Source organism: Chinchilla lanigera, unplaced genomic scaffold (assembly GCF_000276665.1).
Source record: "Chinchilla lanigera isolate Chin_1 unplaced genomic scaffold, ChiLan1.0 scaffold00062, whole genome shotgun sequence".
In the NCBI taxonomy this organism is placed as follows: domain Eukaryota; kingdom Metazoa; phylum Chordata; class Mammalia; order Rodentia; family Chinchillidae; genus Chinchilla; species Chinchilla lanigera.
Genome location: NW_004955463.1, coordinates 14,500,686 through 14,525,669, shown reverse-complemented (window position 1 = coordinate 14,525,669; position 24,984 = coordinate 14,500,686). Strand labels below are relative to the sequence as shown.

The 24,984-nt window shown below is 45.0% G+C and overlaps 1 protein-coding gene across 5 annotated transcripts in view; it reads right to left on the bottom strand.

The window, feature by feature from the left end:
• Positions 1–495: 495 nt before the first annotated feature.
• Plekha2 (pleckstrin homology domain containing, family A (phosphoinositide binding specific) member 2) overlaps positions 496–24,984 on the bottom strand; it is a 62,300-nt gene continuing 37,811 nt past the window's right edge. For all 5 annotated transcript variants that reach the window (XM_005398458.2, XM_005398461.2, XM_013521516.1 and 2 more), the window contains 7 exons: positions 19,203–19,343; positions 17,713–17,859; positions 17,327–17,395; positions 16,904–16,974; positions 14,050–14,113; positions 4,800–4,877; positions 496–4,266 (listed from right to left, as the gene is read on the bottom strand). In XM_005398458.2, coding sequence (XP_005398515.1) covers positions 3,904–4,266; positions 4,800–4,877; positions 14,050–14,113; positions 16,904–16,974; positions 17,327–17,395; positions 17,713–17,859; positions 19,203–19,343 — 933 coding nt within the window. In that variant the 3' untranslated portion in view covers positions 496–3,903. The remainder of the gene's footprint in view (positions 4,267–4,799; positions 4,878–14,049; positions 14,114–16,903; positions 16,975–17,326; positions 17,396–17,712; positions 17,860–19,202; positions 19,344–24,984) is intronic.

The following is a 24,984-nucleotide window of genomic DNA, read 5'->3' as shown; positions in this document are numbered from 1 at the left end:
CGGCGCCAGCCGAGCAGGTGGGCAGCGGCGGGCAGCGCGTCGGCTCGCACGCTGCGGGGCAGGGCATCGAGGCCCTAGACCTCCGGGCCTGGACGCCGGGCATGGGCGCCGTGGGCAGCAGCAGCCACAGCAGGAGGACTTGTCCAAGCCTGAGCCTAGGCTGCAGCCGAGGTCCACTCATCGTGCTCTTCTGCTGCTTCTCCAGTTACTTCTCTGAGCTCAAAACTGGTCTAAAGTGAGCAACACTTCTTCCTGGCAGGGGTGCCAGCCCCAGACTTATAAGGGGCAGAGCCTGGCATGCGTCTCCACCCGCACACCCATACCTCCCCCAATGCCCGTCCAGCCCCAGCCCAGGGCCACCCCCAACAGAGAAATCCCGAGCCCCATCCTGAGCAGGGCCCTACCTCGCAAAAAACCCTAAAACCCATAACGGGCAGAGTGACAGGAGCCGTCATCCACCCACGGCCAGAAGGTCACATTAGAAAAACACACAACCATATTTCAGCACTGGTTTTATTACAAAACAAGCAACAAAACAGTTTTAGAAAATTATTTTTGCTACATACCAATTAGCAGATCACAGAAAATGAGAAGCCTAAGTTTCCATGCACTCAGCTCAGGACTCAGAGCAAGGCTCTTCACAGCTGAAACCTACTGATTCAAAACCAAGGGCAAGCGGATGGGGAAGGGCTCAAACTGCATGTTTTTGCCTAACACTCGCTTTATTCAGACTCTACCTAGCATGAGTGACAGGCCATAGCAAAGAGAGAAAACAGGTCTAAGGAGAAAAAAAGATGTTGGTAGAAAATATTTAATAAACATGCCCATTTCTGACATGTTCAAAGTTAACAAACAAAGCTGATTTGGGAAACCTAATTTCCAAAATGCAGTTAACACTGCCATATGCCTATTTATCTGGTTAACACTAAAAACAAACCTATCAAATTGCATTGCTCAACTACTAAATCCGCTATTACACATCAGGTCATTTCAGTCCATAGCAAGAACATTTATATTCAGAAAGGAAAAAATTAATTTGCTCCCAGTAAACTGAGAAGCTGGACCTTAACTCTACTTCTCACAGGAGCTCAGCATTCTAGTCAGAAACAGGTGTAATTCTACTACTGTGACCTGAGGCCGCTGTCCAGAGTGTACACCTCCTGATTACTTTTCATGTCTCATAGAAAGCAAAAGGCAAACTATTTTCTCCAACCATCACTTGCCCTTGAGCAAGCAAGTGTATCAGTTTTCAAGAACAGATGGTAAGTAGTTCCCCTAAGGAGAAGCCCACCTGGAATATTGTTGCACCCAGGCCTGTGACCACTTCAGAACAATTATGGAAAGAGTGATTCAAACATGGTTTTCATTCCACAAAGAAAATGCAGTATCTTTTTCAGTTCTTTTTTTTTTTAACTTGGTTTTTATTCCAGAACCTATGCTCTTAACCACTCACCTATCCTGTATCCCTATTTTATTTTCTTATTTCTTCCATTTGATTCCATTTCATATAACTAAAAGCAAATTCTTCAGTTATCTGTGCACCATCTTTGGCTCACTTTAAAAGACAGTGGTTTAAAATTGGTCAGAAGGTTAAGCAATATGGACAGAAAAGAAATTCTGATATAAGATTAGGAATGTATATGTTTTTGGTTTCAAAGAAGATAAACATACTTTTGTGATATTAGAACAAAATTAACTATGTTCCACCTTGGTATGTCCAAGTATTTGCTTGTTAGAGTCCTTGTTTCCCCTTCACTAATACAGGCTGGATTATTTTTAATTTAACATACTCTTAAAATAGACCTTGCTGAATAAGAAACCTAACAGCTCACTATAATAGCCAATTAATTAGCAGAATATATGAGAGAGAGAGAGAGAGATTTTCACAATTTAAACATGAAATGACATCATTTCCATGAGTCAGGGAATGTTTAAAGAGATTTCAAAAGTTTCTAGTTTATTTTCATCACATCCACGTTGCATGATGCCCACTTCTGTTGGTTAGTTCAAGAAGTTTTTTGGGGGAGAAAAATAGGAAGGTGCAACCAGAGACAAAGGGTTTTAGGAATTTGGAATGGCTTCTTAAAATCAGGTTACTTAAAGTAGGTTGTAACCTTGATCACTCATAAATAAATAATTCCCAAACTAAGAATTTCTGAGGACAAAAGTACACAAGAGAGAGGGAAAATGGATAGTGATAGAGGGTGAGATCCAGTAGACTTTCTTTTTAAGACCAGGACCATAGGCCAAACTTAAGTGAAGGAGCACTTCAGTGCAATGAAGGCAGAAACAGCTCCGTGTGACCCATACTTCAACGGCCATGCAGCCCAGAAGAAACGTGCTTCCCTGCAAACACAAATGACCCTATCATCGAGTTTTCACCTGTGTATCAGATGTGGACATAAAAAGGATCAGGGATTTGCCTAGGTGCAAATGCTTCTCTTAGTCTCTTCCTCTAGTCACTAATTTTTAATTTAAAATATAGTTAATTGATCTAACAAGTAAAAATTACAGATAGTAATGAGCTAAGTTCTGTCTCCTTTTAGGAAGCCCTCATAAGTTTCTGATAGCAAGTCACTGCAGAAGCTGGATAGATAAATGCTCCCAAGGGCTCTGGAAATTGTGCCTGTCCAAAGGGAGAAGGCACACCCCAGAATACGGGTAGGAAACCCATATGGGTGCAATCTCCTATGCTCTTCTGCCTGCGAAATCTCTCATTAGCAAGTTAGAACCTTTAAATCAACGTTGTTATGCCCAGTCTCTATTCCACTGAAGAATATAAATATTACAAGGCTATCTTTGTATCTCCCCACTGCTAAGTACAGGTTTTGATCATGCAAGCACACAGAGCTGCATTCAATGTGCAACACAAAGGATAGAAAGCAAATCTGCCAGGGTATATGATCTACAGCACTTAATATCAGACCAATGGTTCATTCAAAAAGACCAGAACTTTTTTCCTATTGGGAAAACATGGATTTAAAAAGGTTAGCAGGACAAACCATCATCCATCTCTTCTCAGCATCTCTTTTAAAGCTATTCTAAAACTCTGAGATTATCACATACATGAATTATCACACACTCACTAGCCCTCCACACATTTCAAATAACACCATATCAAGGAAATGTCTGTTCTGCTCCCAACAGTTGTAGCACTTAACACTGATAAGCCCACCCTGGGGTTGGACACAGCCACTGGACTGGTAGTCTGTCACCCACATTCATAGCACTGGGGGGTTACAGATCATCAAAAGGAAAACAGAGTAATTTCCCAAACCAGCTGATGCACTGCATTGAATTATTCCCCATACCTCACACAAGACACCCATCTCTTTCCCTGGGAGTCTCCTGGAGGATCCACCGCTAAGATTTCAACTACCTCCTGGAGTGGACCCCAGCCCAGCCAGGGCCTGGGTCTCTTCTACCTCGACTCCTTTCAGCTGGGTTAGCTGCCACCTTCCTGCTTCACAGACTTCGGCCAAGTAACAGGAACAGGATGAAACCAGGAGACTGGCCTAAGATTCCATGCTTCGATTGAAACAAAAGGAAAAAACTAAAACAAGGACAAGGACATGGAACTTGGCTAGAGGAATAACTGGACTCTACACTGCTTCTAGAGAGGTGATGCTAAATCAACCCCCCACCAGAAAGATCTTGGAAAAGTCCAACAAGGGGCAGCACAGTGTCTGCTGAGAAGACTCTACAGGTCAAACCTAGTAATTTTCCCAAATTAATACACTGCACTGATAATATCAGAAAATCCAGCTGCATGGACCCTCCATAGTACATCCACAGGAATACAAGCACCACAAAGGCCTCTGATCTGCAGGGAAACTGAGTCCTGGCCACCTTCTGTCCAGCCTTCCCTCCCTCTCTCCCTCCCCTCCCATGCACTGTGCCTCATCACACATCAGAGGTCCGTATGCTTTCATCATCAAGGTCAAACAGAAATGGCTTCTCCTTGGTGTGCTGGGGCTCTGATCTGTGCCTTATCCGGGAGCTTGGCACCACCCCAGCGATACTGCTCTTTGCAAGTTGGGGTAGGAACAGAGAGTCCTCTGGAGTCTCTTCTGCTGGTAGCAGCTTTTCCCCAGTCTGGGGGACAGGTGTCCAAGGTTGCCAGGAGCAGGCCATCGAGGGGGCTTTGCAGAGGGCTTTCCTGTCTTCTGCAGGTGGCCGCCCTCGGCATAAGACAGAGTTAGGCCCACCTGTGAGGCTGGAGCTTCCAGGTCGAGTCAAAGAAATGGATCTAGAAAAAGACACTTCCTAGAAACAAAAAAGAAGAAAGACAAAGGAAAGTAAAGGTCAATGTTTTCTCAAAGTCCCAGGAAGAGTACCCACCCAAGATCACTACCTCCGAGGTTCAGAGACAGCTGTCTATAAAAAATTGAACACTTTCAGCAAAGCCAGGCATTGTGGCATGTGCTACTCAGGATGCTGAGGCAGGAGGATCCCTGTGTGCCTGGGCAACACAGTGAGACCCTATCTCAAAAATAAATAAAAGTATGGCAGAATTCACTCCACATGAGTCAGGGTCTGCTCAGCAGTGAGACTTGTAAGCCACATCAGAAACTCCACGTCTCTGTCCAACCCTGTCTCACCTCCTGCACTATCTAAAAAAAGAAAAAGAAAAATGTGTACCCAAATTACTAAAAAGAGAAAAAAACAAGTCAGCCTGTGGCTTCAGCTGCATGTAAATCCTGGGCTGCTTGCCTACAACACCAAATAAAACACATCTGCTGAAGGAGAATTTATCTCTCAGTCGACACTGCAGCACAGGAAGGAAGTGACTGACTTACTCTGGGGTGGCACTTGAGGGCCTGGACAGCTGCCCCAATCTCCTTAATCCAGCTGTGCATGTCCTCTGGGCTGTCCGCCTGCAAAACATCCATGGCGCTTACAGAGAGATTTTTGGCACTGTGATTTCAGCTTTCAAGTTTCTGACTCAACTTTAAGTTCATAGAGTCACAATATTAGAGTTGGAAGGGATCTTGGAAATCATGTTGTCCAGTGGCTTGCTGACTTTTGAGGACATTTTTTCCTGCAATATCTTATTTGACACTCAATAAATAAAACAGCTCACAGAGCTCCTCAGCTGATCTGAGGAAGGGCAAGGGTTTAGTGCCTCATCCTGCTGACGCCCCTCACCCCTTCCAGAAAACAACGGGACTAGTCTAACCTCCTGGTTTTAAAAAAAAGGAAACTGAGGCCCCAAAGGCCAAAGCTCATGGCTCATGGCTGGTCTGGATTTGAGTTCACTCACTCCCAACGTCATCATCTTTCCACTGTGTCACTATCTGAACAGATAATCTCACCTTTAATTCCCTTAAAATTAACTCCCTCTCATGTATGTGTGATCACATATTTTATCTTCAGAAACAGGGCTTTTCTCAAAGCACAAGCTATCTGGTCTGCCCTGAAAATCATTCCGGCCTCGGTTGCTGCAGGTCCTTGAAAAGCTAAGCTTGAGAAATACACGGGACAGCGCTGCACAGTAAACGTGTTTCCCCCAGCAGAGGGCAGCAGCAGCTCTGTGAGGAAGGCAGGAAGATCACAAGGCCTAGGCGCTGTGAGCTGCGGCTGTAGAGGGAGTTCAAGCTGAGCTCTGCAGATGTTTACTGAGGACCCTTCTCAGGGTTGCAGGTTACAGCAGATGTCAGCCACAGAGGTGGGACCCAGAGCGAATCCCTGACCTCAAGAAGTCCCTGCCATTCGTCTCCTCTGTCCTCTGGCACTGTCTTGAGTTCCCTCCAAACATACAAGCATTCATGTGCATGTATGTGCAGGTGTGTGTACAAACACCACATCCCAGCCCACCCTCCCCCTACTTTCTCCATCCCCAAAAGGACACCATCTCTGCATTCTGTCAGGAGAAAATATGACCAGCTTGGGTTTTTTGTTTTTTTTTTTTAATCATCAAACTTGCATCCCTGCCCTTTCCTTTCACCCCAAAATAAACCCTTCTGGGTTAGACGTGCGCGGGAGACAATCTCAAAGGAAACAGTTCTGTATCCTGGCATGCCAGATCAGAAGGTGTGCAGCATAAGCACCCAAGGTCAACACCTCTCACGTGTGCTGTATCTGATGACTTGACTGACACTTGCTCCCCTTGATTCTTCCCAGTTGGATGATCTGACGGCTTCCTAAGAAAGGACAAATCCATCCCTAGTCCAAAAAGCCAAGATTCAGTCTCCAAGATCCTCCCAGAAGGTACTTTACTAATATCATGGGTAGGCTGTCTCACAGGTAGAACTTCTGGGAGAATTATAGCCATTAGGTAAAGTGGTTTGAATAGTTCCTCCTACACAGAAGTGCTTTGGGTATAAGATTTTGTGTTTGTCTTGTGGTGCGACGGATGGGACCTAGGGCTTTCGCACTAAGTTACATCACCAGCTCTTTTTACTTTTGAGATAGCATCTCATTAAGTCACCAAGTTGCCCAGGCTGGGCTCAAACTTCCAATCCTCGTGCCTCAGGTCCCCAGAGAGCAAGTATTACAAGTGTGTACCACCATGCCCAGCAAGGGGCTCTGTAAGTATCATTGTTGTTTTATTTACTATTCCTATATGATACAAAGGAAGCAAGTGCAGCCTAAATTCCACCACGGCAGATTTGTTCCTTGTCCTTTCTTTGAGACCTTTTTTCCTCCAACTGCATATAAATCCTGCCACAAAGGATCAAGGTGTGAGGATCCAGAGAATAACGTACTTGAAGTGGGGAAAGGGTATTGTGGATTTGAATGGGATAGAGGGGAAACACAGATGATCTGCTAGGAGGATGCTAGAAGACGGAGGGGCTGGCGGTACAGCTCAGGGGCAAAGCTCCTGTCTAATGTGTGTGAGGTCCTGGGTGGTACCCCTAGCACTGCAAGAAGAAGAAAGGAGAAAAAGACAGAAAGACAGAGATAGGCACTCAGGAAGGAAAAAAAAATCTCCATTTCACACTAGATCTGACATTTTCGTTAAGTAATTGGAAAATCCTCAGGCAATCTGTTTCCAGGGATGTGTGAAGAGTACCTCCCACCACCCCAGGAACCTCCCCATTATGTCAGATACTGGACTGGGGCTGGGACACAGTGGCAGAGTACATTTACCAGGGGTTCAATCTCCAGCACCAAAAACAAGCAAAAAAACAGAACCATGCGTATGCACATATTTCAAACAGAAAGGTAGATACTGCAATTGAGCCCATATGGAAAGCAGAATGTTCTTGTATACAAATCATAACAATTTCTGTTAGTAGTTTAACCATTATTTTAGAGTAACATCTGAAAATATTATTCAGCCAGGCATGCTGGCACACATGCACAATGTCAGCATTCTGGGAGGCTGAGGCAGGAGGCTCGCACATTCGAGCCCATTCTGGGAAACTAAACAACTTAGTGTGGTCCTGTTTCAGAATAAAGAGTAAAAGAAAAGCTGGGGATGTAACTCAATGCATAGACCCTCATTTTAATCCTCAGTACTGCAAAAAAAAAAAAAAAATTATTCAGCCAGCTATGGTTGTATGCAACTGTAGTCCCAGCTGTTTAGAAGTCTGAGACAAGAGCAACACAAGTTTAAGGCCAGCCTGGGCAACTTAGTGAAACTCTGTCTCAAAATAAAAGATGTTTAAAGGCCAGGAGATGTAGCCTAGTGATAGAGTACTTGCCTAGCATGAACGAGGCCCTGGGTTCCATCCCCCGCACTGAAAAAAGAAAAAAAATTTCAAACGGAAAAGCAGGAATTGCATTTAATTCCATATGGGAAGGAAAATACTATTTTATTGAGATCACAGTAACAATCTCTATTAGTAGTTTTAAGAACTGGTACCCAGTTTGCGGGCAACATAAATTCCATAAAACCAAAAATTATATGCAAAAATTATGGTGTATCTTTCTTGTATGGAAAACCCATGTTTAAATTTCATCAAAATCTAAAAAAAAATCTTAAAGCCACATCACAAGGTAGTTTCATGAATCAGAGGTAAAAAACAGAGCTCAGTTCACCCATCCCATGATGAATTATTAAGTGCTTAAAATTAGGTAGAACAGAAAGTGAAATGCCAAACTCATACCTTCCTCTCTTTTTGGAGCTGGGTTCAAAAAAAAGTAGGGTTTCTATCCTCGAGGGCAATATTTGAGATGAGAGGGACAAGGGTATTAAAATGAGTCATTTCAGTCTGTAGCTGTATTGCAGCCCAATGACCTTTTACTGTGTATCTGCCCTGAACCCTGCTCTATAACAGATGCAATGGCTGGAAGCAATGAGTGATGGAGTTGCAATCAAAGTGGCCCAATATATGTCCCTGTCCTAAATCTGTAGGCAGCTCCTCCTTCCTTCTATTTCCAATGTCTGCAGCCAACATATCCCAACAGAAGATCACCAATATCCTCTTCCCAAGAACCAATTACAGCTTCAGATACAAGTAGCTTTGCTACGTGTCACCGTGCACACAATGCACAACATACTTCTAAGTGACATTATTTACCCTGTGGTCTAAAGGAGTAAATATCCAGAGCTGTGTACATCTAAACGCTGCAACTCGTCTTTTATGGCCACTCTTGCTCTGATAACTGGGCTGATCCAAGTTACCAAGACAATTTCGGACTATATTTCTCATTTTGGTGAACTGATCCCACGTTTATAAACTCCCTAGTACGCCCAGATGCTCTGTGATTGAGAAAACGCTGGCCCCTGCCAGCCTGTATCTCCAGGACTGAAATCTCACTTTGAACCCAGCACAGAACTGAGAACTGCCTCCCTCTCACAAGCCTGCTGGTAACACTGACCTTCCCACCTGCTTCCATGCCTGATTACTGCCAGACCATGGGTCTTTGGTCACCATGGTCCATCTGCCAAGATTCCCAGGTACCCCAAGGCAGTATTCCCTGCTAAGAGTCAGCCTTCCCCTGTAACCACAGCCTCTTCTTCTTAGGTTCTGGCTCACGCTGCTCATAAATAACACACCTGAGCAACTCTTGCTGCAGCACCTGGTACCTCCCAGTCAGCTCCATAGCTTACTGGACTTAGGATCTCAGACAAATACCTGACCTTCAGAGACTTTCCTTGTGTATAAAGTGGAGATGAATTCAGAGACTGCTGAGAGTTAAGTGATATGCTGCCTGTTAAGCTGCTTAGCACTGTGCCTGGAGCATCTATGTGTCCAATAAATGGCTCTGCTTCTTATTAAAAGCAAAGACTAATACAATGTGAGAGATCATATGGTACAAAGTTTACATAATAAATGTGACGCGTAGGTTAAATGACCAATACCCAAGTAGCCTCTCCTCTGTCTACAGAGCTGTTTTCTGTGCCTAGGGTCTTTCTGGCTAGATGTACTTGAGTATAACTTAGGAAGCGGGTCAGAACTCCACTTTCACATGCTGGGTAAAATTTCAGCACCGAAGTATATAAGCAGTCACATTTTTTCTCTCTTTGAATGAAACAGGAGTGACTTAGGACAAATGAGTGACATAACAAACTATCGGTACCACTTCTTCAGGTGCAGTTATTTGGCAGACCTTTTTCCTTTTTCTTCAACAATGAATGGACAAGCCGGTAATGTCAAGGGAAAAATCATGCCTGTATTTTTTTTGCCAGTGGTTAACTTTGAGCTTTCAAAACAAAAATTAGAATTTCAGAAAATTTGTCAATACCTTCATGAGCTCAACAACTTTCCATACGTAATGGTACTGCTAACGAGTGACGCTGACTTAATGAATGTGACTTTTTAAGTATTATGTAATATAATGTGTCAACATTTGGAAGACATGCATACCTCAATAAGACCAGTATTTTCCAAATGATCAATGCAGCTGGTTATGAAACCACACATGGGTAAAAAGTATCTATTCAAAGTGCAGAAGGGGCCACTGGATTTAATGTAAGAGTTTGAAAGTTTATTGATATGGTTTCAAATTCTACATTTCACCTAAACATTAAGAAATTACTATCTGTTAAGTTTTGATACAGAATTGAAGACTATCCATAATTAACTAAAAACATTAAAATATTCCTCTTTTTTTCAAATACATTATTTGTCTGAGGCCAGATTTTCATTTCCTTCAATCCAAAGAAATGGCCACAGAAACAATAGAGGTGGATAAGAAAACCCTGTTGTCTTCTACGACGCAGCCATTAGAGATGCATAGGAAACATTACTACTCTTCTTGCTATTTTATAGAAATAGTTATTTTTCACAATAATGTAGCTTGCTAACGTGAATTTATAGATGCTATTTTCAATGAGCTGTTTATTTTCTATATATTTTTCGTCTGTATATTCATGAATACATTTTAAAATCTATAACCTCTTCTTCCTTCTCACTGACTTTGAATTAGGTGCTATCAACAGATCTGACCCTTCACTCATTTACTTATTCAGGGTGATGTTAGAGCCCTTTTATTCCAGAGGGGAAAGGAAGGTGAAAGTGAGGAGAGACTTCTGGAAAGTGCAGATACACTCATGCACATAGTGCGATGTCTCTTGCACATTTTTTGGCTGAGTTTCTGGTTTCCCAAATCACTATCTTTCATCTCAGGGCCTCTCCTGAGCTCTTAGCCAGCACTGTCACCACTTGATAGGTATTTACTCAGAATCACTATCATGTCAAGCATCACCTAACCAGTAGTCAGCACAGCTTGTCCCTTTGGATGTCTTCCCACAGGCACCAGAAGTCAGGACTCACTCTAGCTGCCCCCTGTCTATGCTTCCACAGAGGTGACTGGCACCACCAGCCACCGTGAGGCACAGGCCAAATACTCCAGCGCTAGCCTTGCCTCTACTCTCTCCCTTCCCCCAGGTGATTCTCACTTTTTCCTGGGAAGCGATCCTGTGGTGAACTGACAACTGATGGTTAACTTATAATACCCAGCTGAAGTGAATCAGTGTGATGTCGGGTGTGGGAGGCCCACCTGAGGACTGTTGCCAGCAGCGCAAGAGGTAGAACTGGAGAAGAAGAAGAAAGGCTGGTGGGAGCTGAGAGGGGCTGTTGGGAGCTGGTATAAGCCATTGGGTGCTGTTAGAAGCTGTAAGGAGCTGTTGGTCCTCTTGGAGGAACTTGTCATGCTGGCTTCTTGATGAACTTGGCTATTCTCATCGTCTGAGGAGCTTGGGACCTTGTTGTCCCTGAGAGTGGCTTCAGTTCACTTTAGGGGAGCTCTGGTCCTCACTTTGAGCATCACTCCCTAGCTCTGGAGGGGAAGATGGTGCACTGCTCAGTCTCCTGAGAAGCTTGTCGTGTTGGCTTCCTTGATGGGAACTCAGCTTTCCTCATCATTGAAGGAGCTCCCGACCTCACTGTTGCTGAAGATGGCTGTGGTACTTTTTGGGGGAGCCCTGGTTCTTACTTTGAGTGTCACCTTCTGGCTGCAGTGCAGATCCCTCAACCTACTGGCACAGATCCTTCATCCCGCTGGCACAGACTTTTTAGCTTCCACCACTGATCTTTGGGCCTTCCCAATGCAGATCCATGAAACAGGCCTGCATGAGACATTGCCATGGGCTCTAGGCCTCCAGTTGGACTCGTGGGAGGCACTGTTATGGGTTCTACATCTTCAGCTGGACTCATGCAGGACACTGGCATGGACCCAAGCCCTCAGCTGGATTCTTTGGTCTTTACTGTGTGGACAGATTTCCTGTACTCTTTGTATATGATTCTTTGGGTGACTATTATAAAATAGTCTTATAAAATAAAAATGTGTCCTATATTATATTGTTCTCCTTTCAAAAACCCCAAACGATCCCTTTAATAACTTTACATTTCCCCTTCCCTCCTCTGTGCAAGTTCAGCTCCCTCTACCTCTGGCCTGCCCCAGACACCAGGCCTTCTCTCCTCTGCCCTCTGTGCTGCCCAGACCAGAGTTCCACACAGTACCACAGAAGGCTGGAGTCGAGCTTCTCATCTCTGCTTCACCCATGAAGAACACAAAGCCGGGAAAGTTAAATAACGTGCCCAAGTCTAAGCACCACATTTGGAAGGAAATCTGGCTAGCTGCTCCCTCACGGAACCACCAAGGGCACTGGCTCTTGGGACAGAGCCAGAGCTCTGACATGGTGGACAGAACCACTGCCCCAGTCTCCAGGCCTGGTCACACACGCTTCCCCCTGCCCGGGCCCCTCCCACTGACTCTGCTGAGATGTCCCCTGTCAAGGAGCTCCCCTCGTCCCTTCTGAGGAGGATCCAGCCACAGTCCTCACTGTAACAGCAGTTACACGGATCACATGGTTTTGTGGGGGTCTTATGAGGTTTTTTTTCAGTACCAGGGACTGAACCCACAGCCTTCTCATGGAGCTACCTTCTCATCCCTTTTTGTTTATTTTGAGGTAGAGTTTTGCTAAGTCCCTGAGTTGCCCAGGCTGGGCTTGAACTTGTGATCTTCCTGCTTCAGCCTCCCAGAATACTGACACTGTAGGCAGGCACCACTGTACCCAGCTTTGTTTTTGTTTTTATTTGTATTCCCCCACCCCATTTGGGGAGCTTGTTTTATACCTGTAAAAAATTTGGATTCACTTCTTTTCTCAGATACAGATACTTACTAAGTCATTAATTCAGAATTTTCTTTTATTTCCGTATCAGATATTAGAAAGCCACATTTTAGAGATGTTCATACTTAGAGGAAAATGTATGCTCCTGGATTCTTTTTTGTGTGTTGATAATAATTAGAACCATCTTGGGCAATGGGCACATATACCTATCGTGCCTTAGTCATTTTTCCTTCCCCTTCTACACGCTGTCCTCCCTTCTCCCCTATCTCAGATTTTCTTCCCATCTCCACAAAGTCTCCTACACTTGGATTCCTCTGCCACATGCTGCATTTCACCTTAGGGTCCTCTGACCTCCTACGTGTTGTTTCAAACTGCGCTTAGTAATGTTTACTCTTTGTCCAGCAGGGTTCAAGGTCATACCCCACTGTGCAGCTGTTACGACTCCTTGCTAATCCCCTGGGCTCCGCTGACCCAGCACTTCCAATCTCACCCCATTGAATGGTTTGGACTTGCTGGTTGGCCAGACTCTCCTGTGCTCAGGATTGCTTCTGTTTAACCCTGCATCCCTGCACTCTGAGGAACCTCTACAAATAGCTATCAACTGTAAGAACTAGCAACTCTTTGTTGCATCTCCAGGTTCCACCTGGTCCCTGAGTAGTAGTGGTGCCACTGAGTAACTAACTTTTTACCACGGCTCCATCTGCCCCAACCCTCCCTTGGCCATCTCTGGCAGGAGGCACTATGGGTTGGAATAAGCACGGCCTGCAGGTGCCTGAGCTGTCCAGCGCACCTGCTAGGCTCGGGCAGAGGGCAGTAGAGACAAGGAGTGGCTGCCCAAGAAACAGGAAGGAGGCTCAACTCCCTGTGGAAGGCAGGGTTCCAGGACAGTGAGGAAGAAAGGGGGCTGGGAATCCCCAGAAGTTGCAGTTGGGAAGCCCCTACTGAAGCCAACACACTATGCATGAGTTCTGGTGCCAGAGACCCCACATCCTCACTCCTGGGAAGCAATGCACTCTGTGGACTGCCAGGCAGGATGGGCTAGGGACTCAGCCCTAGATGGGCACGCCTTGCTTGGAAATCTGCCTTGCCAGCTCCTCAGACTCTCAGAGCATTGGGAGAGCTCCAGAGCTGTGGGTGGAGGGAGAAGCTCCCGATAAGTGAACCTCAGAGCCCTCACAATGGCTTTCTCTGTGCAGCTGGCCCTGCACCTGGCACAGAACAGGGCCCTCTGTGCTTCTGTCCTTCCGCACACAGAGATGTCCACACACAGACGGACTTATAAATACCCTGCTAAGCAGAAGTGAAATCACTGACCAGTTCTCCTTTTCTCTGCTTAGCTGGAGCCCAGTGGCTGAGAGCAAACGTACACTCTCCAGTACAGTGGCTCGACCTGCTTTTGCTCTTTTATGCTTGGGAAGCTTTGGGCAAACATCCTGTTTAGAATAAAATGGGACTCACACTGATTCTTGGGGGCTAAATTTACCATCTCGTAACTTCAAGCGAAAGGACTGATAAGCCAGGGAAAGGGCAAAGCTTACTAGTTCACCATTCACACAGATGCCCAGTCAGAGTGAGCATTTTACCTGCACGTAGAAGGTCCTTGAGCTGGTTATTATTTCAAACAGGTTGTCCCTCATTAAGAGATCACTAGACAAAGAAAAAGAAAGAAAGTTACTGGGCATGCTGACAGATATCCTGGGGACTCAGTGGCTCGAAGTCTAGGCACTGGTGTACCCTAAATGATGAGGATGGAGGTGTCCAAGCAATTCCTCCTGCAGTCCGTGCCTCAAAAAACACTCCTGGGCTTCTCCCAGCTTATTCTACCACCTCCACCACCACCAACCCACTTCTAACACAATAAAGCTCCCCCTCCAGATCCTCCTGTCTGGTATCCACCACTGCCCTACAGTTTTCTTTTTTTCCTTCCTTTACCCCTTCCTTCCTTCCTTCCTTCCTTCCTTCCTTCCTTCCTTCTCTCCTTCCTTCCCTGTTTCTTGATAGCAGATGTATAGAGTATGGTGTGATGCACTGGTTTGAAGGCTTTTTTGTATATGATTTCATCCAATCTTCACAACCACCTAATAAGGTGCCATAAAACTCTCTGCATTTATGGATGAGGAGACCCAGGCTTGGGGATTTTAAATGATATGTGTCCATGATAATGCAAATCTGAGCACAGCATTGGCTCCAGGGTATAAGCTTCAAATGATTCCACCCAAAACTTTTCTCCATGCAGGCAGCAACCCCACTTCCCTCCCTTGGGCCCTGCAGTTGGCCTCATTGCTCTGGGCCTAGGATACAAGGAGCTAAAGAGAGAAAAAAAGGTGACAGTAGACTATTCTAAACTGGATGTGGAAGAGAAATCCCAACTCCTGTAAAGAGGAGGACAAGATAGATGTAGCCAATGTTCAGGGACAAACCTCAAATTGGCCAAAATGGTTTACAGTGTTAAATGCCTGCTGTGTATATCCAGCCACTGTAGGGAACATATAAGGAACATATAAGGTGATTCCTACCCTAGAAAGAACCCAAGAAAGCAAGACTGTACAATCACATGTTGAGTTGTGTGTTGTACTCCAAGTCTTTCCAAGAAAGGAGCAATCACAAGCAGGGTTAGCCTCATGAATAAAGACTTGGGAGGAAATGGCAGGGGCCCAGCCAGTGACCTGGACACTGGACACAGGAAGAGAAAGAGGCTAAAGACAAGACAGGCATCAGTCAGAAAGACATAGAGTCAAATGGTAGCTCTACTTGGAAAGAGGTGCTGGGCTATGTTTTAAAGACATTGTGAGCCTTCTAAACCCAAGTATAAAAGAGGAATAGAAAGACCTCTTTTATCAAGCTGGTCACCACAAAGATCAATTGTAAGGTACTATTATGGTTTAAATCTAGATGTACCCCCAAAGCCTCCTGAGCTCAGAGGTGGGGCTTTGGGGACATGAGCGGACTGTGGGAGTAAGATATTCATCAGTGGGTCAGTCCACTGTGAGCTTATAGATGACATGCTGTTGGGAGGTGGGATCTGGTTGGAAGAGGTGGGTTGCTGGGACATGGCCTGGCAGAGTTTATCTCTTCTTCACTCTTCTCTTCCTCTCTGCTTCCCTCAGGTGTGCCATAGCTGCTTCTCCCCAGCCACCCTGCCCTGGAGCCACCTGACTACAGACTGAAACCTCCACAAACTGTGAGCCAAAATAAACCTTTCCTCCATTAACTTGCAGGTGTTGGGTATCGTGTCTCAGCAATGAGAAAGTAACTAACAGGTACAAGGACATCTGGTACAATGTGTTTCACTTGAAACAGATTTCACCAACTTATTAATGCTGGTGATTCTGGATAGAGAGAGCACCTTTTTTTGAGTAGATGTTTTGATCTTTTGGACCATTCATGCATATGATTCATGACCATCTGATCAACTACTGAGAAGCTGAACAAAAAGCAGGTAGGAAATTTCTACTCCTTTCACCTCTATTTCCCAGGCTTTGTGTCACCTTTCAATCAACTAAATTTAACTGAGCAAATGCGTGCTGATGTCCTGAATCCCCTTGACCAGGGTCCAGAGAAGCCACACAACATAAATGGCCTGGAAGCTATAGGGCCCTGGCGATTCTTTCCCTGCTACTTTCAACTCCCTGACTTCTTTTACCCAGAGTTTAGTATGACTCTGGAAGAATGCAAAGTTTAGGGCAAGTTCAAAGTACAGTTATAGGATTGAGTTCTATCTCAACAGGCCAGGTAGTATCATGTCTATATTGCTGTTCTAGGTTCAGGAACAATGAGGGATCTCCAAGGACCTGATCATGCCCAAATGCACCAGGGGTCTATAAAATTTAATTGTAGCATCAGCTATATTGGAGACTGAATATGATATATTCCCTTGCCACGTTCTGATGCACCATCCTGTGCACCATCATGGAAGGCAACTATTTCCTAGTGGAAAGAGGAACACATAAAATACTTAATCTTCCTGCTCAGTGGTAGTAACACAGGTATATTGCAAATCACTGTGTGCTAATGAGACATGAAGGCAAAAGGAGGAGAGGAAAGGCAAAGAAGTTCATGAAAGAGGCACCAGAAGCAGCGACCTGCCTAGAAGTGCTTAAATTATGACCCAAGGTACAGCCCTTCCTCCTGCAGACTAATTCTAACACCTGAAAAGCATCTGAGCTTGCTCTCTTCATTACTTATTTAAAATAATGAAAACTATTTCAAAGGCTCATCTCTTGAGAAGCAAGAGTAAGGTACAAGAAGATGTAAGTCTGCTCGGTGTGACTTCACTCCTAAGTCAGCTTGGAGGCAATGAGGCAGTCACAGGACATTAGGTTCCTTCCCTTTCTGAAGGAGGAAGACAGGGAAGAAGAGCCTGAGATGTGTAGTTCATGAAAATTTAAGCAGACAAATGGAGATTTTGATGGGAAAAGAATAAGCAGAGACAATTACCCAGATTTGACCAGACACTCATGGGTCTTGAGAACATCCTTGAGAAATATAGTGCGCAGTGGTTCTCGGTCCTGGTGAGAAAAATGGACAGATAAGTGAGGGGGCTCAGACGATCCACTTACCAACCTGCTGACCAATGGCACCTCTTAAAGATGGCTGGCAAAGCCCAGGTGGACAAGCAACCTGGCCTCAAAACAACCATTAAGGAAAAAAGTCTAAAAAGAAAATGTTCTAAGGCTCTGATCACACAGCTGCTCACTGCACAGAGGATAGGAGGCCGTGAAGCGTATTTTAATATCACTTAAAGAGGCACACACAGATGGACAGAGAGAGTGCCTTCAAAGTCTGTGTGTCCCATGGGTGAGCGCTCATGTACCACTTCTCTTCCATGACCCACAGGAAAGCCCCAACCTTACTACTAACCTGCTCACACTTGAAGTAGCAGATGGTAAAGTCATCGAGTGCAAAGAAGCGACGTTTCCAGCTCTTCCGCTGACATGAAAAATTAGAGAGCTGAATGTTAGGGAGAGGTTCCCACATTGCAGAGAATGTTCTGACACAAAATACCCAGGCCCCAGGCCCCATGGAAGCCAGGCTCCCACATCCTGCAGGAGCCAAGGCTTTTCCACATCAGGACAACACCTCTGCCATGTGGGACTCATGGTTGCTCTCCAAATCCCACTGGTTTAAGGAGTGGCCAGCACAGAGGAATGTAGCTCCTCTTTTCATGTTCTCCCTTCTGCTATGTCTATACCCACTGTCGCCAAAGAGTCACCAGAACCCAGTCGAGCCACTATGCTGACACTCACCACATTCCCTTGTTTCACACAGTAGCCACTCTTGATGAGGGGGGTGCCAGTGGAAGTACGGCAGCCTGACGTAGGGATGTAACTCTGAGACCTTCGCAGGATGGCGTGAGACCCTGGCTCACTCCCTTCCTGCCCATCCCCACCGTTCTACAAGGAAACAGTGTCAGAATTAGCATCTGGATCACTCCTCTCTACAGCCACACTCCCTCCCTGCCCTCTGGCCAGATCTCTTAAGATCTGGAAAGGTCCGGAAACACTAAAAAGACAGGCATGATGGCACACATCCATAGTCTCAGCTACTCAGGAGGCTGAGGTGGGAGGATCACAGGTTCAAGGCCAGCCGATGCAACTCATCAAGACCCTGTCCCCAAATAAAGTTTTAAAAGGCTGAGGGGATAGTTCAGTGGTAAGGTGACTGTCTAGCATGAGCAAGGCCCTGGGAAGAAATGAAAGAAGGAAGGGGGAAGGGAGGAAGGGAAGAAAGGAAAGAGGAGGAACAAGAGAGGCAGAGAAAGAAAGAAAAGGAAGGAGAAAGATTGACTTTGCTCTTGGTATAGAGTCATGGGGCAATGGACACCAAGAAGTTCTAGCGTATACACTGAGTATCAACCAAACCATGAATACCAGAACAAAATTTTCTCATCAAAAATGTACTGAACAACAAATTCCAAGTTTCAAAACAACAGTGTACTAGGGTATGACAATAAGACTCAAGGAAGTTGGACAGACTCAGGTGAAAGGGAAAGACAGAATACAAACCAGAAAGGGCAATGGGAAGGAATAGGAAGAAGGGCAGTAGGCTTGTTTCTAGCCTCCTTTCCCATCTATGCCTCACTTTCCCTGAGTCATCTCCTGGGCCTTGTGCAGAAGCCTACAGACAACACAGTTTCTTTTTTTTGAGACAAGGTCTCACTATGCAGTTCAGGCTGGCCTTCAGCTCACTTTGTAGCCCAGGCTGGTCTCGAACTTGCAACGATCCTCCTGCCTCAGCCTCCCAAGTGCTGGGATTACAGGCATGCACCCCCACGCCTGGCCTAAAATTGTTTTTTGTTTTTTTGTGTTTTTTTTTTTCCAGTACTGGGAATTGAACTCATGACCTCCTGCTTGCCAGGCAGGCGCTGTGCCGCTGAGCTAAATCCCCAGCCCAAAAAAGAAAATATCAATCCAGGCTATTTTGTTTGTTTGTTTGTTTGTTTTTTCCGGTACTGGGAATCAAACTCACGACCTTGCACTTGCCAGGCAGGAGCTGTGCCGCTGAGCTAAATCCCCAGCCCCAGACCACAGAGTTTCAAAATGCAGTGGCCTCAAGTTCTGCACAGCCATTACACCTATCCCCACTGTATTTTTCTGGTCACTTATTCTTAACTAGTCCCCCACCCCCAACTCCCATCTATCTCTTTCTTGACACAGACCCTGTGCACACCACTGGCACACACACCACTGCACTTCATACCCTCCCCATCTCCCGCAGTCCAGCCAGGCCCCAGCACCTGGCTGATGGGTGTGTGCACCACCACCCCTCCGATGATCTCTGTCTTGTAGGCCACCTGTGGCTTCTTCTCCAGGGCTGGAGGGGCTGTTAGGCTTTTCAGAACTTCGGTACTCAGGGGTAGGCTCCCAGCTTTGGGTACCTAGGAGGAACGGTAGTATGGTCAATCAAGAAGGCTTAGGAAAAGTAGGGACCCAAAGGCAGGATGCAGGTAGGAAAAAAAGCTCATGTCCCAAACTATAGTAAGAGTCCTCTCTCCTCCCCAGCTGTTATGGTTTAAATCTAAAATCCCCCCTCAAAGGGTCACATCTGGAGGTGGGCCCTGGTCAGAAGGCATCGAGGCATGACTGGAGGCATGACCTCATGACCTGGAACGGGGTATTCTTGTCCCAGCTCCTCCCTCTCTCTCTCTGCTTCCTGGCTGCCGTGCGGTGAGCAGCTTTGCTCTGCCATGCTGTTTTGCTGTGCCATTTCTGCCTTGGAGTCTGTCAACCAAGAGCTGGATCCACTGGAACCATGAGCCAAAATAAACCTCTCTTCAAGTTGCAGGCATTGGGCATTTTGTTCCAGTGATGAGAAAGTAGCTAATATATCAGCCCTCCCATCAATCCATATTTGAATATGAGGCACTCGGCCACCAATGCCCCTGCATGCATACACACACACACACACACACACACACACACACACACACACACACACAAACGCACTTACACCACAAATTTACTGAGTACCTATACCATGAGCCAGCCCTTTCCTGGTCAGAAGACGAAGATTAAACATCAAATAAAACCGACAAGAATGCTGCCCCCGGGGCATTTACACACTAGCAGGTGAGACTGACACCACCCCCCCCCAAAAATGCTAGCAGTACAAACAATCCAAACATCTATAAAAGACAGGGCCTTCCATGGAAAGGTCAGTGCGAATGGCAGCAGGGAGCAGAAGGGGAGCTACTAGCAATGGAGTGGTCAGCAGAGGTCTCCAGAGGAACAGATGGTGAAACCGCAGGAATGTAAAGATGGGAGATAGCCCACTGGCCAAGCAGAACAGATTAAAATGCTATGGAAGGGCTGAGAGTGGAGCCCAAGCACAATGAGACCCCGGGTTCAATGATCCCCACATGGGCAGAGGTTGGGGGACCATGCAGCACAGGCTTGTGTGACAGGCTGCAGTGAAGATGCAGGCACACTAAAAACACTGCATAGAACTACCAATAGGGAGTGTACACAGGTGTAAATAAAAGACTAGTGAATTTATGTTTATGTTTGGATCCCATCCCCAAGGTTTCTCATTATGTACAGTATATGTAAATATTCCAAAACCCCTGAAAATGTGAAATCAAAACACTTCTGGTCCCAAGCATTTCAGATAGGAAATGCTCAATTTGTATAAGGTTTTCCATTTTCTAAGTCCTCAAATCAGCCAGTAAAAACAAACAACTACAACACCTGAGCTACATAGCTTAAAAATAAGCTTGTCCTTTTGGTCATTTCTAAACCAGAGGTCTAACCCAACGTGTGCCCTCCTCCATCCATCTGCGGAGTGTCCCCTGACAGGGTAGATCCATGGATTTCATCTGCAATGTGGAGTGCAATTTGCAAGGACTCCTCTTTCTTCACATCATGCACAATTAGGCTACTACAAAGAATGACCCAACTTTGATGGAAGTCTATGCTTTAACTCACTCAGTTTTCAACTTTATTGTGAAATGAAGTGAATTGAATAAACTGTCTACCTCAGAAAGTACTCCTACTTCAAAGTAGGGTCAGAATGCAATGATGTAGCTGGGCCTGGTGGCACATACCTGTAATCCCAGCACTAAGAAGGCTGAGGCAGGAGGATCACTGAAAGTTCAAGGCCAGCCTGGGCTATAAAGTGAGTTCAAGGCCAGCCTGAACAGCATAGTAAAACCCTGTCTCAAAAGACAGACAGACAGATAGAAAAAAGAAAGAAGTAATGAAGTGAAAGATGAGGTCATACTGTCTTAGGATGGGCCCTACGTCCAATGAGTCATGACTTTGTAAGAAGAGGAGAGGCACATAGACACACAGAGGAAGGACAGGCACACACAGGCAGACACGGAGTGACTTAGCTATGAGCCAAGGCACATCAGGACTGCTGGAAGTCCCCAGAAACCAGGAAGGGAAGGAAGGATTGTCCCTTAGTCTAGAGGGAGTGCAGCCCTCCTGACACCCTGACTTCTAAGTTCAGCCTCTGGAACCGAGACATATCTACATGGTTTTAAGTCATCCAGGTTGTTACAGCAGCCTAGAAAACTAATACAGGGTCACTATTATTCTAAGAGAAGCCACTTATTTCTTTAAATATTAAATGTTAAATATTTTCCTCAATCATAGGGGTTTGATGACCTTACCATAAAATGAACAGCATGAGATATAAAATCAGTATTAAAAAACCAATAGCTTGTTCATATACCAGTAATGAACCTGATGAGAAAGAAATCAGGAAAATAATTTATTCACAAATAAACAAACAAACAATCCCTATCCCTTTGGATAGAGATCAACCTATCCAAAGAGGTGGAAGACCTCCACAATGAAAACTACATAACACTAAAGAAAGAAACTGAAGACACTAGAAGATGGAAAGAACGTTCATGTTTATGCATTGGGAGAATTAACACTTTTAAAATGGCCGCATTATTAAAAGTGATCTACAGATTTAACACAATCTCCAACAAAATTCCAATGATATTTTTCACAGAACTAGAAAAGACAACCCCGAAATTCATACAGAAACAAAAGATGCAGAGTAGCCAAAGCATTTCAGAGCAAAAAAGAGCAAGGAGGGAGGCATCACAATATCTACTTTCAAATTATTCTACAAAGCCATAGTAACAAAACAGCACAGTACCAAAGCAAAAATAGACAGCGAAGCAGAATAGAGAACTCAGAAACAAACATGTACAACTACAGTTCTTGGTTCTTGACAAAAGAACCAAGAAAGTATGTTGAAGAAAAACAGCCTCATTAACAAATGATGCAGGTAAAATTGGATATTCACATGTAGAAGACTAAAACTACAGCCCTTTCTCATGCTGCACAAAAATCAATTCAAAATGGATCAAAACCATGTATAAGACCTGAAACTTTGAAACTGCTAGCAGAAAACATAAGTCATAGGCACAGGGCAAAAATTTCCTGAATAGGACTCCAACAGCACAGGAAATAACACCAAGATTCAACAAATGGGATGACATAAAACTAAATAGTTTCTTCACTGCAAGAGAAACAACCAATAGAGTGAGGAGGCAGAGTACAGAAAGGGAGGAAATCTAGCCAGCTACTCTTCTGACAGAGGGTTAATATCTAGAAAATATAAGGAACTCAAAATCCTTACCACCAAAAAAAACCCCAAATGACCACCAAATAGCCCAATCAAAAAATGGAGCAAATGAATTGAACATACCTTCCAAAATTCATAGTAAAAATGGCCAATAACTATAGAAAAAAAATGTCCAACAACTACAGTGCCTAGGGAAATGCAGTGCAAACCAAGACTGCACTGTGATGTCATCTCACTTCGGTCAGAACAGCAATCTCACCAAGAATGCAAAAACAAACACAGGCGAGAATGGGAAGAAAAACGAATCCTGTACACTGCTAGTAGAAATGTAAATTAGTACAGTCACTATGGAAATCAGTCTGGAGGTTTCTCAAAAAACTAAAAATATCACTACCGTATGACCCAGCCATACCACTCCTTAGTACAAAACCAAAAGGATGAGAGACAGAATGCCACAGTATACCTGCATATGCACAATTGCCAAAGGCCAACACATGGGACCAGCCCAAGCTCGCACTCATGGATGAATGGATACAGAACATGGGTACATATACACAATGGAGTACTAGTCAGCTATAAAGAAGAGTAAAATCATGTCATTTGCAGAAAAACAGGTGGAACTAGAAAACACTGTGTTAGGGCAGAACACTTGTGAGCCAGGTCAGAAAGACAAGTATCACTTGTTTCCCTAGTACAGTGATACCCGAGGACCCATCATTAACCGGTTGCAGGAGCCAGGACAAGCAGCAAGAATGATGAAAACCACCAAAGTTTTAGCGTGCACACAAAGTGCCAAACAACAAGTACCGAGACAAAGCTCTCACATCAAAATGTGCTGAGCATCAAATTCTGTGAATCAAGGCAGTCGAGTGGACCAAGGCAGACTGTATGTGGAATCTAAAGATGGTGACATGAAAGTAGGAGGGAAATTATTATCAGACAAGAGGAAGGGAATAAAAAGGAAAGAGGGGTGTAAAGGAGGGGAATGGGAACTAGATTCAATGTGGGAGGCTGAGGCAGGAGAATCCCAAGCTCAAACCCAACTGGACAACTTAAGTGAGCCCTTTTCTCAATATCAAAACACAGTATTTTGTGAAAGTAATACACACTAATGAAAATACATTTTTAAAAAATGAAGGGTACTCTGTGGGCAGAAAAACTGGATGTGTCCTAGCTCTGTGACCTTGGGCAAGTGCTTTAATCTCTAGGTATTTCTATTTCCCTACTTATATAAACAGGGATAATAACCCTTGCCCCTCCTACCTGAGGTTTACACAAGGCTAAAATGAAGCCACACACATAAAAGTCATGTGTGATCTAACATTTTACAGCTGTTTATTTTAAAATTTTTATAAATCATAAACTCCCCAGAAGTCAGGGGACCTGGGTTAGAATCCCAACTCTATCCCGAGCAGGACTCTGAGCTCCATGTGCTTGCTAAAAGGTGGCTGTAAAATACCCTGTCCCTAAGAGTGCTGGGTGAGGAGCGACACATCACGTGTGGAAGTTTTGTTTATTCCATGACCTGTTCCCTCTCTCATCTCTGCCTGCTCCAATGTGCCTGACTCGCAGATATGGTGTCTTAAATATGTGCTTCATCACCTGGTATCACAACCCTAAAGTTGTCCACTCACCCTAGCCTCTGTGGGGCAGGACACACAAAAAGGAACTCTGTAGAAAGACGAGCAAGGAGGCACGGTAGTGCAGAGCTGTCATCCTAGGAGGCTGAGATAGGAGGATGAGAAATTCAAGCCCAACTTGGCAACTCAGCAAGATCTTGTCTCAGTGTAAAGGCCTAAATTCAATCCCCAGTATCCAAAAAGGAAAAGAAAAAAAGAAGGAAGGAGAGAGAGGAAAGAGAGAGGAGGAAGGAGAAGGGAAAAGTGAATGAAGGGAAGGGAGGAAGAAAGGAAGGGAAGAGGAGAGAAGAAAGGAGCGAGAGGGGAGGAAGGAAGGAAGGAAGAGGAGAAAGAAAAACCCTTGTGGGACACACAAAGATTAGGAGGAAACACTGCACCCTCCCCTCCCTCCTTCTGTGTGGCATAGGACCTCTGGTGGGAGGAGGGAGAGGAGGGGCCCATGGTCACCCAGCAGTACCAGCAGAGGCCTGTTCCAAGACACCCCTAGGGTACCAACATCTGCGATTCCCAATTCTCCATGCGTGTCAAGTGGAGGAGGAGCTGCACAGAACCTGCACACCTCCTACAGACTCTTGACATCTTCCAATGGCTTATAATACCTGGTACAATGTAAATGCCACCGAAACAGCTGTTGTACCGTATTATTTATGGAATAAGGACAAGAAAAATGTCTATGCTCCATGCAGACAATTGTTTCAAATGCTTTCAATCCACAGTGGGTTAAATCTATAGATACAGAATCCAGGCTATGGAAAGCTGATTCCTTAACCAGGAAATAAAGAGGACACCGGAGACACTGTGACTCACAACTGGCGGAGGCACTGACACTCAGCA